The sequence below is a fragment of the Phaseolus vulgaris genome, chromosome 2 (genome assembly GCF_000499845.2).
Source record: "Phaseolus vulgaris cultivar G19833 chromosome 2, P. vulgaris v2.0, whole genome shotgun sequence".
NCBI classification, from domain to species: Eukaryota; Viridiplantae; Streptophyta; class Magnoliopsida; order Fabales; family Fabaceae; genus Phaseolus; species Phaseolus vulgaris.
The window spans coordinates 46,534,154-46,550,229 of record NC_023758.2 but is presented as its reverse complement, the minus strand read 5'-3'; the positions used below and the strand labels follow the sequence as shown (position 1 = coordinate 46,550,229).

General features: G+C 36.0%; 1 protein-coding gene across 1 annotated transcript; it reads left to right on the top strand.

The window, feature by feature from the left end:
• The first annotated feature begins 2,275 nt into the window (after positions 1–2,275).
• Positions 2,276–15,890, top strand: LOC137812713 (kinesin-like protein KIN-4C). The gene is made up of 27 exons (XM_068614884.1): positions 2,276–2,694; positions 2,821–2,967; positions 3,101–3,253; positions 3,346–3,593; positions 3,715–3,854; positions 4,032–4,156; positions 4,531–4,567; positions 4,654–4,745; positions 4,842–4,958; positions 5,041–5,154; positions 5,281–5,364; positions 5,450–5,609; positions 6,297–6,397; positions 7,495–7,593; positions 7,692–7,805; positions 7,878–7,994; positions 8,092–8,172; positions 8,405–8,476; positions 8,556–8,649; positions 8,732–8,763; positions 8,939–9,024; positions 9,709–9,780; positions 9,883–10,110; positions 10,204–10,348; positions 10,475–10,561; positions 10,652–11,173; positions 15,305–15,890. The coding sequence occupies exons 1-27, from the start codon at positions 2,584–2,586 to the stop codon at positions 15,749–15,751; spliced, it is 3,825 nt and encodes a 1,274-aa protein (XP_068470985.1). The 5' UTR covers positions 2,276–2,583; the 3' UTR covers positions 15,752–15,890.
• Positions 15,891–16,076: the final 186 nt, after the last annotated feature.

The window sequence follows — 16,076 nt, the reverse complement described above, 5'->3', positions numbered from 1 at the left end:
TGGTTTTTGTGGGTTGTTGGATTGGTGTCTGGGTGTGTGGGTAAGGGTTGTTGTTCATTTTGCCCCTTGTTTTGGTTGCAGTGGGTTTGTATTGGGTTTGTTTTGAGTATTGTACGGGATTGTACGAGTTTGTATGGGATTTTTAGTGGTACAATTTTTTGTCTCTCCCTTTTATTGGTTTGGTTTGATTTATTCAATCCTTATTGTTGATAAAAAAATGTTTTATAAGCTGTGAAAAATTATATAAATATTTTAAAACAGTTGAAAAAAAATAAGTAAATAGTTTATCAAGTATTAAAATATATATATAATTTTAAAAAATATGAAAAGATGTATAAATAGATTTTAATAATAAAGTAGTTTATTCAATGGGTTTTGAGATGTTAACATAATTAGCTTTTAGCTACTACTTTACAGGTTATTTTATTATTATCTCTCAGTGTTTCTCACAATTAAAAGGAGATGTGTATATTCTTTTCGATACTTTTTGAAACTGAAGTTACATATTTTCTATTATAGCATAAATTCGTCCTTTTTATACTTGTATATGACACTTCCATTGAATTCAGGATGAAATAGGATTATTTAATCCTCTGTTATCAAATTAGTGTTAATAATTTAGTATATTTCATCATTACTTGTTTTAATACTGTTTAGTAGTTAATAATTTAGTATAATTATTATTCACCAGCATTGGTCTATTTATTAGTAAAGGAAAAATGTAATTAAGAGAAAATAAATTATTAAATGGTTTACATGTAATTTTAAAAAATATATTTTGCTCCATGAGAGACTAATGTAAAATATATATTGTAACAAAGCCCTCCAAACATTTTGCTCTCCAATACATTACACACCAATGATTGTGGAGGAGCATCCTCCTCTTCATGTCTTGTTTCTTTCTTATCTAAATTTCTTTAACCACCAACATCATTAATAAAATTGCAGTTATTCAAATCAGACATTCGTGTTCCTTCCTTTCCACCTTATTGGTTTCATTCATCTTCATCACCAAGCTCTTACCTCAATGGTTAAATGTGTTTGATTGTTACACAAAATAAAACCAATGCATATTCATGGTGGTGGGCAAGCCACACCAGGACAAAACAATACAAATGGTTGGAACAAAGGCTTGAAGGTATTCATCTCTGTTACTATTATATAGCTTCATGCTTTTCTCTCTTAGTTTTCAGCTATCTATCATTAATTCCATCAAAACATATCATCTTTTTGTTTATCTATGCATTCATAAATATAATATTCACATTTTCATTTCTCTGGATTTCACAAACTCTTAGTCATTTAGAAATGATGCAGATTTCTCGATTTCTCCTAAATGCCAAGGTTTTCTGCTTGCTTAAACATGATGCATTTCCTTCAACATATAACCACTTGCCCCTTTTCATATGTTCATCCACATATAAGAAGCTTAGAAAATGTAAAATGTGAAATGTGAAAATTTCTTCCAAACATGTAAGTATACTTTAAATTGCATAAGTTTTTTGATAAAAGAATTTCAAATATTATAATCTAGAGTATAATATTAATTTTGAATTATATAATTTAGACATTAAAATAAACTTGGATTACATAATTTGGTATAATTTTTAAATTTTAGATTTGAGAATCCAAAAAAACTTTAGAACGAAAAAAAAAGTTAAATATTTACATGGGTGCAGAAGAAAATCATGATGTTGCAAAAGGAAATTTCTGAAAAAGAAATAAAAATAAACAGCCTAGTTGGCTTTGGATAAAAACCAACCCATTATTAACGATTTTTGGCGAGCTTTATTTTCACTTCAGCCAACATAAACTACCCAACCGTTAGTTTCCCGTTTACGCGCGCGTGATCACATTCCGTATTTGAATGAAAAATATTTATTTGATACTCTTTAAAAAAATCAAATTCGTTTAACAACTCACTTTATATTAAAAACTAAAACAAATATTATTATTTAAGGATGTTAAGTGAGTGTTTTTTTATTGAAAAATGTTACTTTCATAACTGCACAGTGGAAAAAATACCAATTTATAATTGTGATATTGTGTAATTTCAAAATTATTCTATTTTAATAAAAAATTATTTATCTTAACTTTTTTTCGCCATTTCTGATTAAGAAAAAGATTTATTCATGCCCACACTAACCTACTTTCATTTAACAATATTTTATAATAGTATAATCATTATTTTAAATTAATTAAAAAATAAAATAAATATAATTAAAATATTAATTTAATGAAGTATGAATTGAGTATTTTTGTATGGTGTAAAGTGTCATTGTTTTTCTGTTTAATGCAGACACAAGAACAATACGTCCTCTTTCAAATGTCCAAACGAAACATAAACCCCTTTCGTTTAGTTTCGTTCCTTCTTCTCCAAGAAGACGAAGAAATCCTCTCTTCTGTTGATTCTCCCTTCTCTTCTCTCTGACACTCTTGCTCACAGGAAATCACGCGAAACGTTTCTTTTATGCTTCAGAGTTTCACCTGTTCCGACGCTTCGTGTTTTTCACATTGATCACGATATTGATTTTTGCGCTAAATCACGATTATAGAGTTTCCAAACGGTTGAGTTAAACAGAGATGATGGAGACCGAATGTGTACGAGTCGCGGTGAATATCCGTCCATTGATTACGTCGGAGCTTCTTCACGGTTGCACAGATTGTATTTCGGTGGTCCCCGGTGAACCTCAGGTGCTATATCGTTTCTGATTCTTTGATTGTTCCTTGATAAGGTTTATCGTCTAGAGTATTTATTTGGCAATTTTGGAGTTTTTTTTATCGTCAAACCAATGAAATTGATATTGGCGTCTTCGGTAGGTGCAAATAGGATCACATTGTTTCACGTATGATTATGTGTATGGTAGCACGGGGTCTCCTTCCTCTTCAATTTACGACGATTGTGTGGCACCGCTTGTTGATGCACTCTTCCATGGATATAATGCTACAGTTCTTGCGTACGGTCAGGTATAATTTCAAATGTTGTTGGTTATGTTGCATTCTTGATGATTATGAAATGTTTGTTTCAGAAACTTGTGCTTTGTTATCTATATCCTACTATTGTTGTTTAGTTTTCTTTAATCCTTTCTCGTTTTGTAAGACGGGCTCCGGGAAAACATACACCATGGGCACCAATTATAGTGGAGAGGTGAGTAGTGGTGGAATTATACCCAGGGTATTGGATACCATATTCGACAGGGTTAATGCTACAAAAGATTCCACGGAATTCTTGATCAGAGTATCATTTATTGAGGTAAACAAAATGTTATATTGTTGGTTGGTAAAGATGAATTTTTCTGATATAGTCAATTAAGATCAAACTTCTGATTTGCTAAAAATTGACAGATATTCAAAGAAGAGGTTTTTGATTTGCTTGATTCTAGTTCATCTAAAGGAGAGGCAGCATCTACGACGAAGGTTGTTGCACACCCCACCAGAGTTCCCATACAAATCAGAGAAACATTGAGCGGAGGAATAACACTTACTGGGGTGACCGAAGCTGATGTTAAGACAAAAGATGAAATGACATCGTATCTCTCAATTGGTTCATTGTCACGTGCCACTGGGAGTACCAATATGAATAGTCAATCAAGGTAAAATGTCGTAAAAAATGTTTTCAGATTCTTTTACTTTGACAATAATAATAATACGCATGAAATTTACATTGAAAAATTAACTTATGTTAACTGTTGGTTAACATCATGTTTCGCCTAGTCGGTCACATGCTATCTTCACAATCTCAATGGAGCAAAGGAATGGTGACGACATCTTATGCGCCAAGCTCCATTTGGTGGACCTAGCTGGTTCTGAACGAGTGAAACGAACTGGTGCCGATGGCTCGCGTTTAAAAGAAGGTCTTTGTCATTGTTAATGATACAATGCAACCAAAATATAGCTTTAGGAATAATAAGTATTTCTGCATAATTGTTGAACTATATTTCAAAATAGAGTTAATTGAAACCCATTCGGCTAGCTGAGTTCTTTGTAAGGTGTATGCCTTTTAATATTTAATTGTTGTTTTCATGGATTAGGAATTCATATCAACAAGGGTTTATTAGCTCTTGGAAATGTAATAAGTGCACTTGGAGATGAAAAAAAGCGAAAAGAAGGAGGACATGTGCCATATCGGGATAGCAAATTAACGCGCCTACTTCAGGTTAAGCAATAAAAGTAGTAATTCTTATACTCGGTGCATCTGCTTTGTCCATTGTATCATTTGCATAAACGATTCTTTCTACTATGTGAAATAATAAATAGGACATAAAAAAGAACTTTTACATGAATGTTAACGGATGAGTTATTGCATTGTTGATACTGCACCTTGTCATTTGTTTATGTATGAAAACTATTAAACTATAGTGTCACGTGGATAGAATGTATTGCCAATCCAATCTCGGAACTTGCTTCAGAAAACCCCTTACATAAAATACGTGATAAAAAGCTTTGTTTGCAGTGATTACTGAACATATATATATGGAATGGATTTAAATCATTTCTATCATGACATGCAATTGAATGATGAATATGTAGGATTCTCTGGGAGGAAACAGCAAAACTGTGATGATAGGTACAAACTTGATGCATGACGGAATTTTTAAAATTTTGTGTTTTATATAGTCACATTCATCATCTAACCTGGCGAGAATGTTACAGCATGTGTTAGTCCAGCTGATACAAATGCTGAAGAGACATTGAACACTTTAAAATATGCAAATCGTGCTCGTAACATTCAGAACAAGGCAACTGTAAGTGCCCTGTATTAATATTTTCCTTCCCTTTCTCATTTATTACTCTAGGCAGGTTTATTTTGTTTTTAATAATTTTGAATTTTATTGTTCCAGATTAATCGAGATCCAGTGGCAGCTCAGGTGCAGACAATGCGGAATCAGATTGAGCAATTGCAAGCTGAGCTTCTATTTTATAGAGGTGATACCAGTGGACCAATCGAGGAGGTTCAGGTACATCATTTTTAGATTGAGTTAGATTTTTTGAATGTTTGTTATGTCATTTGATAATATTTTTCCTTTTAAAAATTTTCAGATTCTTAAACGCAAAATATCCTTACTTGAAGCAAGTAATGCGGACCTACAACATGAGCTTAAAAGACGCCAAGTTACTTCTGAGAATTTAGCACAACGTGCTCTTGAAGCCCAGGTTTTCTTTTGATCCTTACTCCCTTCTCAGTCATAATCAATTTTGTGAGGTCCTTACGATATCTCTTTAGTGGTTTTTTTTTTACATCATGTGTTGTTTCACTCACAGTACTGAAAATGGTTTTAGGTTGAAAAGGACCAACTGGTTTTGACAATAGAATCAATTCGAAATGGTAAATCATGGGATGAGATTGACTCAAATTTGAATCAGGTTTGAACGTGTTATGTCTTAAGGGGTGGTTATGGTTTTCAGAAGTAGGATCCATCACTGAAGTATGCTCTGAACTTATTTATAGGATTATGCCCTACTGAAATCTTATGTTTCAAAGATCCAAGATCTGGAAGGAGAATTGCTTCGATTGAAAACTTCGAATGCAACGAATTCAAGTCGTTTTCTTGATTGTTTTGATTCCGATGATGATGGATATGGATCAAAGCATGCTTTATTCGCACCTGGTGTGTTACTCTGACTGTGATGTCCAAGCTGTGATTATATCAGGATATAGTGCGATGTGAATTTCCTTTTGTAGTATTTTGGTGCAGTGCATCTGACAGGCATTAAATGATTGAAAATAAAATTATATTTCCGTCAATGCGAAATTACTGTCAAAAGAAGAAACTTGTTAGTGTTACAAAAGAACTAGCTCTTTAGACAAGACCACCAAAAAGCTCCTCTCGTTCCATCGCCTTCTCTCTCTCATTACTTGATTTCAGCATCTGCATCCTACACTCTCTCCATGCCACCTGCCAATGCGGTTATTTCCCTTCCCACTCCTTTTTTCTTCTCCTACCTCCTTTGGCAGCTGTTTCTTTCTTCGTTCATATGCCTGCTTGCCTTGTGGCGACATTTCTTGCTCTATTCCGTAATTTATTTGTTTTCCCTCTCCTTTTGTACTCATATCAACATGTTTTATTGAGTCTCAATGATTGTAGCTGACGCTAAAGTATTGATGACTAATTTTTCTTAGTTGAGACAAGACCATCCATTAATTTTAAGATTACGTTATTGATTCCGGAAGATAGTGCAACATCATTTGAACAACTTAATTTCTGACTGTTCTTTTAGTTTTTATATTTCTTTCTCTGCCATTGTCATTTGATCTAAAATATTTCATTTTTTAAACATTTGTACCTTGTTTGTAGATGAATTGGAAGATGATGAAAAGGAGCTAGAACACTCGTCTATCCAAGAAAAGTTGGATAAAGAGCTCAAAGAATTGGATAAAACACTTGAACAAAAGGAGGTAAAATTTGCATTGACTAGCTGTTAAGTCATTTACATTTTGACCGTTGTTTTTGTAGTTTTTCGAGTTTTGAATTGCTAAACAACTGTTCCTTTTCGCATTTAAAGCAGTATTATGAAGCTACGTTTCCATATAAAAAAATTCTTTTCGTGTGAGCACTAATTTCACCTCATTTTTTCCTTTTTGATGACCTGAGTTGTTGTAGCTAGCTTAAGCAGGTTCAAAGGCATAGTTTCTTTGAATTTTCCTTTCTTTTAACATTCTTTCTAGTGTTGAAATATAAGTCTGTTGGTCTGTTTTCATTACATTCTTTTATCTAAGGTCGTGGCTAACTAAAACTGTTTCATTTGAAGTTAATGGAAATGTCAAATGTATTCATTCATCCTGTTACTATTTTATCTCTAGCCTCTCTGTTGTTGCCTATCATGCAATAAAAAGAATGTTAGTACTATTTCATAGTATTTGGGTTTCGGCCTAACCCAAACTCTAACTCGACAAAACTGGATTGTGTGATGAGGATTTCCCAAGCTTTATAAGTTATATATGAGCCATAACTCCGTAACTAAACAATAGGTTATAAGTTATGACACCTCAAAAATTGATCTTATAATTTAATTCAACTTTATAAAGGTAGCTTAGAATATGAGGATTGCCCAAACCTTATGCAAGTCACATGTCTAGGTGATGTGGAACTAAATGCAACACTGCAAATAAGACAGCCCAAGTTACTGCAAATAAGGCAGACTAGGCGTGACTACAATTAGGGTAGTTTTCCATCACTGTTATTATGCTATACTCAACCAAGTCATTGATTTTAAATGGTTGAGAAGCGCTCTTGTTTTGTCCCTTCAAATCAGCGTCGGAGAATAACATTTGTTTATTATGTTATATAAAATGTTTGTAGATTTTTTATCCTGTATATTCCGGTGGGAGAAATTCGACCACGGAACGAGTAACACATTTTATATATCAGTTGCATATATAAACAAAATGTTATTTACCAATGAAGATTTGAAGAGGGGTAAATCTATTGTATTACATGGTAGGGATATAACTTTTTTAACAAGTTTCTACCTTTTATTTTTTTCTGGTTGAAGGCTGAAATGAAGCTGTACAGTAATTCTGATGCTTCAGTTCTCAGGCATCATTATGAAAAGAAACTTCTTGAGATGGAACAAGAGAAGAAAGTTTTGCTGGTAATTTATTGTTCTGTGCTAAGACGTCTAATATGCTTCTTGGGATTTTTTTTATATTTAAAAATAGTGTGACAAGCCCTTCGATATATTATGGATAGAAAGAAATTGAGGAACTCAAGTGCAATCTTGCGGATATTTCATCCACCTCTGATGACGGTTCTCAATTGTTGAAGCAAGATTATCTTCAAAAGTTGAATGCTCTTGAGGCACAGGTGGGTTTTTATTTCAAATGTGTCAATGTTCAATGCATAAGTGAATGCCATAAACTGATTATTTTCTTATAGGTATCAGAGTTGAAAAAGAAGCAAGAGGCTCAAGCTCAACTCCTAAAACAAAAACAGAAGAGTGACGAATTTGCAAAAGGACTTCAGGATGAGATCCATAGAATTAAAGCACAAAAGGTGCAATGACCCAGTGAGACATTGTATTTGTAGTTATTAACAGAATTTTTGTCTCTCCTCTTTGGCACTCTTGATAGTTTCTTTCCCTTCCCTCTAGGTTCATCTTCAAAATAAGATTAAGCAGGAATCAGAACAATTTAGGTTATGGAAAGCTTCACGCGAAAAAGAAGTTCTCCAGGTAAATGCAATTGGGAACATTTATTATTCCATTCTACAATCATGTAGACTACAAGATTTTCCCAACTTCTAGGAGTCCTTTTTAATTCGATATTGGTATTGTCTATACTTCAGGTAACTCTTTTAACCTTTAATGCAAGCACAATAACATCTCTCACGAATCTGTTTCAACAAATATATTAGTTACAAATAACAATAGCAAATCTTCTAATACGTATTTTGATTAATACCAGCTTAAGAAAGAGGGAAGAAGGAATGAATATGAGATGCATAAGTTGTTAGCGTTGAACCGGAGACAAAAGATGGTGAGTTGATGTTCATATCGCCTGTTGTTATGGTCTTATTTGAATGCCATTTATCCCACTATTTAAGTGTTCATTGTAGGTATTGCAAAGGAAGACAGAAGAAGCTTCCTTGGCCACGAAAAGGCTGAAAGAACTACTGGAATCTCGAAAAGTTTCCCCACGTGAAACTATTGGTTAGGATTCTTTATGTAGCATGTGGCTCTTTTTCCTATTTCGTCAGCTTACTTGATAACCAACAAATTGTTGTTTATACAGGTGTTGGAGGTGGGAATGGCCCAGGAGTTCAGGTACTACTAATGATGACTTTGTAAACTGCATACAAGAATGAAGTCAATTAAATGGTCCTAGATATGCTGGACAAATTAAAATTTGTGTACCTTCTCTTGGCACACACTGATAATTCCATGCATGCTAATAGATTGTTTGAATCTGCTACTTCACATGTATTTTTCTCTTTGAAAGGCTTTGATGAAGGCAACTGAGCATGAGATTGAAGTCAATGTCAGAGTGCATGAAGTTCGTTCGGAATGTGAACGTCAAAAGGAAGTGTATGTTCCCTTTTTGATCTTTAAGATTCATATCATTTGGTGGCATGCTTGATTAAATTTGAGTAAGATTTTTAAATTTGAAGCAAAATGTTGAATGGCCAACACGTCGGAAGCCCCATGCCTGTTATACGTGTAAGAATATTATAATTTGTGCAAGTTCAACCTTTATAAATAAGCCAAGTATGGTTAGCCAATCTGAGTCATTGCACATACCATTATTACTAAGTCATTGTATTGATTTTGTTGTGTGCCAAATTTGATTGCTATACTTTTCTATACAAGTCAATTGTAACATGTGAGAACACTCGGACTGATTATTTGCTAACTTTCATGGTATTCATGTGTCTAAGAGTATCTGCTGGTTAGTGAATGATATTAACACTGGCTTTTGAACGAATTTACAAAACGATCTGTAATTGTGATTATCGTGGGTCCTATAAACATTCAATCACAGATTATAAAGAGAGTAAAAACAATCAAAAGTTTTTTCTTTTGCGATGAAATCTATAACATTTGGTTTGAGTTTGTGCACCCAGTGATTTCAGGCTACAATGCTAGATAGTAAGACATTTATATGGGGAAGATTAAAAGTCTGTTACGTTTTACTGTATGTTACAGTTTTTCTGTTTCTATTTTATTAGAGCTCTTCTCACTAACTAATTTATTTGTTGCTTTTAATTTCAGGAGGGCTAAAATGGCTGAGGAGGTGATCAGGTTAAAGGAGGAAGCACAAACGTTGAATCAAAGCCGTACAAGGTGAAATTCCTGGCAGTTAACTATTTTAACTACAACTATAAAATCTGTTTTTTCTGGCATTCTATGTCTGACAAACTCTCCCTATTGTTGCTGATATGGTAGTGAGTGTTCCACAACAATGTCTCCTGGTGCTAGAAATTCTAGGATTTTTGCCCTTCAAAACATGCTTTCGACTTCTTCCGCAACTCTAGTGTCTATGTTATCCCAGTTATCGGAGGCAGAAGAGCAGGAACGAGTTTTCAGTGGTAAAGGACGTTGGAACCAAGTTCGGTCCCTTGCTGATACCAAGAATTTGATGAGTTATTTGTTCAATATTGCATCTTCGTCCAGGTATATTACGAAGTTAAACTAAGTGTTAAATCACAAGTAATCCAAAATTTTCTGTGTGCTTGACCTTTTCCTCCGGGTTTTTCTTGATCACAGGTGTTCATTACGAGATAAAGAGGTGATTTGCAGAGAGAAGGAAACGGAAATAAGAGATTTAAAAGAAAAAGTAGTGGGGCTAAGCTACTCACTTCGACAATCTGAAAAGATAAAAGCCGAATTGACTCACAAGTTGAAGTTGCAGGTTTAGCTGCATATTTTCCATCATTTAGATAAATCATTAATTATATAACTAGTCATCTTCCTTCTTTACAAGTTTGATTCTAACTATTAAATATTTTTTCCCGAATCATTTGACCCTGTATGGCAGAATGAATCTTTGAACTCGGAATATGTGGGAGATTCAGAATATTCTGACTCCAATGTTGGAGGTGATAAATATGACTTTCGCAAGTCGGTAGGTATCACATATCTCTTAAAACAACTGCATTTAATGGGAAATAGTTAATTAAATATTTAATTCGTTGCAAACTTATTTTAACTTCAGGAATACCGCCAGTCATTGGAGGATATGGACATATCTGAGACAGAGTCAGATGATTATGATTTTACAGATGATGAGTGGGAAGAATCAGGAAAATTAAGGGTTAGGAAAAGGAAATCTAAAACAGACATGGAAAATAATGAATCCAATATCAACAATTCAGAAGATTTCACAGAATATTCAAGAGATTTACTTGATACACCTGGAGAAAGTGCATCAGATATTTGCTGCTCTTGCAGCATAAACTCATCATGCAAGACAACAAAATGCATCTGCAAAGCAATGGGCAGCAGTTGTGGGAGTTCTTGTGGTTGCCAAGTAAATAAGTGTGAGAACAGATCATCGATATCAGATGAATCACAGGAATGGCCAGCACAATCTGCAAGTATTGAAGAAACAGATCAAGATCGTCTTCTTGTTACTCAAGGTGCAGAGTTACTTCAGGGGGCACTGGTTGATAGGCATCCCGAGACAAACAATGACCAAGCCCGCAGAAAACCTCTCTCTGACATAGGAAATACACAGGTGCGTGCGTGTCACTCATTCTTTACAACTTCAAGATATGTTTTTGATTAAAAAAATTATCTTCACTACTTCTTTCAACACATTTTATATAAAAAATTACTTATAAACTTTTGTATATTTTTAGAACTAATTTATTTTTTAAATGATTTTGACTCCACATTATTTTTTTAAACAATTAATACCCATAATGTACGTATTTACATTTTTATTATATTGAAATAATATAATTTGAATAAAAAAATTTAGTTTAGTAAAATTGATTTAGAAAAAAGTATATGGTATCATTTTAAAAGAATTATATAGTTACTTAAAAGAATTATGTAATGACGTATTTTTCATTAAATAAAAAAACCACTTTTAGTCATCAAAGAATAAAATTATTTAATAAAAAAATTAATATGAATATATAAGACGTAAAACAATCCAAATTACAAAAGTCAATCCATAATTATCCATATTCATATTAGTTTTAAACCATTTAAATGGATTTATTTCAAATCCAAATCCATATTTTTGGATTTTAAATCTAGTCCATTTAATTGGATATGGATTAGATATATTGGATACATTTTTTTATTATCCAAATTACATTTTGGGATGGATTTTGGCTTGGCCCTATCCAAGTTAAGCCAAGACAATCTAACCGATGTTGAGCCGAGCGAGTTCGGGCCGATGTCTAACCGAGCAATCCTAGGCCCATATCGAGCCAAGTAGGCTTGGGCCGATTTTGAGCCGAGCGCGCCCGGGTCGTTTTTAAGCTGAGCATTCTCAAGTCGATGATGAGCAGAGCTGGCTCGGGTCGAAATCAAGTCGAGCAAGCACGGGGGATGTCGAGTTGCCGGGCCTGCGCCAATGTCGAGTCGAACGAGCCAAGCCAATGTCGAGCTGAGTAAGCCCAGGACGATGTCAAGCCGAACAGGCCCGGGTTGATGTCGAGCCGAATGGGCCCGGGCCAATGTCGAGTCTCCCAGGCTCGGGTCAATGTCGAGTGGAGCGGGTCCGGTTCGATGTCGAGTTGATTGGGCCCAAGCCAATGTCGAGTCCCCCAGGCTCGAGCCGATGTCGAGCCCAACTGGCCCAGGCCAATGTCGAGCTGAGCAAGCTCGGGCTGAGGTCAAGTCAATTGGGCTCGAGTCAATGTTGAGTCTCTCGGGCCTGGGCCAATGTCGAGTCAACCGGGCCTGAGCCGATGTCGAGTCGATTGGGCTCGGGCCAATGTCGAGTCGATTGGGATTGGGCCAATATCGAGTTGATCGGGCCTGATCCGATGTTAAGCTGAACGGTCGATGTCGAGTGGAGCGGGCTTGAGTTGATGTCAAGTCGATTCGACCCAAGCCGATGTCGAGTGGAACGGGCCCAGCTCGATGTCGAGTCGAGCCGGCCCGAGTCAATGTTGAGTCTCCCGGGCCCAGGCCAATGTCGAGCCAAACGAGCCCAGGCCGATGTCGAGTGGAGCAGGCCTGGGTCTATGTCTATTCGATTGGGCCTGACCAATGCTGAGCCAACGAGCCTGGGTCGATGTCAAGTCGAGCGGTCCCGGACCGATGTCGAGTTGTCCATGCCCGAATCGTTGTCGATTCGTCCGGGTTCAAGTTGATGTCGAGTCGCTCGGGCTCGAGCCAATGTCGAGTGGACGGTCCTGGGTCGATGTCGAGTAGGCTCGGGCCGATGTTTAATCATCCAGGCTCAAGCCATTGTCGAGTCATCCGGATCGATGTTGAGTCGTCTGGGCTCGGGCCGATGTTGAGTCGTATCGGGCCCATGTTGAATCTTTTGGGCCTGGGTCGATGTCGAGTTGATTGGGCTCGAGCCAATGTTGAGCTGACCCGGATCGAGCCAATTTCGAGTCTACCGAGCCCGGGCCGATGTCGTGTGGAGCGGGCATGGGTCTATGTTGAGTGGAGCGGGCTTGGGTTGAGTCGATTGGGCACTAGCCATTGTCAAGCCAAGCGGGCCTGAGTCGATGTCAAGGCGAGCGATCCCGAGTCGATGTTGAGTTGTTCGGGCCCAGGCCATTGTCGAGTCGTCCGGGCTTGGACCGATGTCGAGTCGTCCGGGCTTGGACCGATGTCGAGTCGTCCGGGCTTGGACCGATGTCGAGTCGTCCGGGTTCGGACCGATGTCGAGTCATCCGTGTTCGGGCCGATGTCGAGTCGTCTGGGCTCGAGCTGATGTTGAGTGGAGCGGGCCTGGGTCAATGTCGAGTCGATTAGGCCCTGGCTAATGTTGACTCATCCAGGCTCAGGCCATTGTTGAGTCATTCGGGCCAATGTTGAGTTGATTGGGCTCGAGCCAATGTTGAGCTGAGCCGGTCCGAGCCAATGTCGAGTCTCCCTGGCCCGAGTCGATGTCAAGTTGTACGGGCCTCGGCCGATGTCGAGTGGAGCGGGCTTGGGTCTATGTCGATTCGATTGGGCCCTGGCCAGTGTCGAGCCAAGCGGCCCGAGCTGATGTCAAGGTGAGCGATCCCGAGTCGATGTTGAGTTGTTCGGGCCCAGATCGATGTCGAGTTGTCCGGGCCCAGGCCATTGTCGAGTTGTCTGGACTCGGACCGATGTTGAGTCGTCCGGGTTCGGGTCGATGTCGAGTCGTTCGGGTTCGAGCCGATGTCGAGTGGAGCAGGTCTGGGTCGATGTCGAGTTGATTGGCCGTGGCTAATGTTGAGCCGATCGGGCCCGGGTCGATATCGAGTGGAACGGGCTTAGAACGATGTCGAATCATCCAGGTCTGGGCCATTGTTGAGTCGTCCGGGCCTGGGTCGATGTCGAGTCGTCTGGTCCCGGCTGATGTCGAGTCGTCCAAGCCGAGGCTGATGTCAAAACCGAGTTGGTCCGTGTTCAGGTTGAGTCGACTTAAGCCGGTTCGAGCCAAGTTAGTTTGTGTCCATATTAAAATGGATTTAATATAATTTAATCTAATTAACAAAATGGATTGAATATAGATTTAATCCACTATAAATGAATTTAAAAAAATGGATTTAAAAAAGATCCATTTAAATTTGATATAGTTAAATTGATATGGATTTTAAATGTAATCCATTTATTTGGATTTGATATACTTAAAAATCTAATCCATGAATAAAAGAATAAATAATAGGTTTTCAGTATAACAAGTATTCATATTATTTTCTGTATATAATATAATAAAAAAAATATCTTTAGTAAAAAAATAATTACATCCTTTTTAAGAGTTGATGGTTAAAATAAAAATCTAACATTAATATATAATTAACTTTTTATTAAAATGTAGTCAAAATTTGTTAACAGAGTTGAAATAATTTCAAATTAATTGTATAATTAACTTTAATCTTTAACAAGAGTTTAAACAAACAAAATAATAAAATTAAAATTTTATACTAAAACTATTTTTCTATACTAAAATTAAAATTTTAATACTCGTTTATATTAATTCACTATTTACTCTAAACAAAATAACACTTGTAAACTCTCCAGATCATTTTTCTTCAGTCAAACATTATGACTGTTCCAATTCAAAATTGTTAATATATGTGACTTTTGGATTATGTGTATGGTATTCACAAACCATCTTATCCATTAGGTGTTTTCTTATTGTTGAAATCATTGTTTATTTTTATTTTAATACCATTTAAGAGTCCAGGTAATGACTAGAAATCACTACTAAAATCATTAGTCACCCATTTTTATTTTTTTTATTTTTTTTTGCTTAATATCAAATTCTCAGCCAAGTCATATTAGAAAGTGTTATCTATATGATAAACTATTTTTAAAAAAGATAAAATATGTTTCTTTATCTTCATAAAATATTTAAAGTTCATTTTAATCTCGTTAAAAAGTGATACTTTCAAAATTGAAGCAAATTTTAAAAATTATATTTTAGAGATTGACAACATATTTTCGGTTTAAAAAATGTTTATTCTAATATTTTTTCTATATGTATTAAATCAAACACTACATTAAATGAAGTGGTGAAAAGGTTATTTTTGAATACTGACGCTTTTACTTTTGAATAATAGTAACCCAACACTGATTAGTTACAGTAAAAATTATTCCTTCCCAAAAAAAGTAAGAGTAGAAATGATTATTAATTATTTTGATTATTTCCTTAATTTAATAATAATTATAGATTTTTGTTTATCATTTCTTATCACAGATCAAATCAAACGCCATGAACGATAATCCGAAGAAGAAATTGCCGACATCCACCGTAATTATTGTTCCTTGTCTACCACCTTCTTCGGAGCCAGAGAATTTGGAAGTCCAAGTTCCAAACAACAAGTTTAAATTCAGAAAAGAAATTAATAACACAGGTGAAGCCAATGTTGCTGCGAATAAAGATAAACAAGCACATAGAAGGTCCAAATCCAGGCCTGAAAATGCTGCCTCAGCTCCTAGGGCAGAGGGTAATTTTGTGGAGCAAGATGTACCCTTGAAAACACGAAGAACTGGTCGAAGGGCAGCATCATCCCATAGTAATAGTGCGCCACTGTGGGACAGGAATGCTGCTAGTAAGTCAGATGAACCTGAAGTTTTTGAAACAAGGAATGCAGTGCGATACAAAAGAACACTAGACGAGAAAGAGAACAACAATAAACGCTGATCAGATTTGGTTCTTACAATTTTGTTCATTCATGTTTATAAACAAAGAAACACTAGACTTTGGTGATGAAACCAAATATCGATTTTCTTGGTTCTTGTACTATTTACTATATAAGATGAAGGCCAGAAACAGGGACCATTAGAGGTCAAAATCTGTCGCCTTGAAAGCTCATTTGTAAATAGATTTTTACAAAATCTTTTCTGCTAAATGGTCACAGTATTGTAAATATATAATAAGATTATGTATGAGTATGGATCGAGAATTTCCTTTTTTAGTAAATTTAAAATGTTTAAAATCTGAATTGTTTGAACTGTTTAAAGTATAC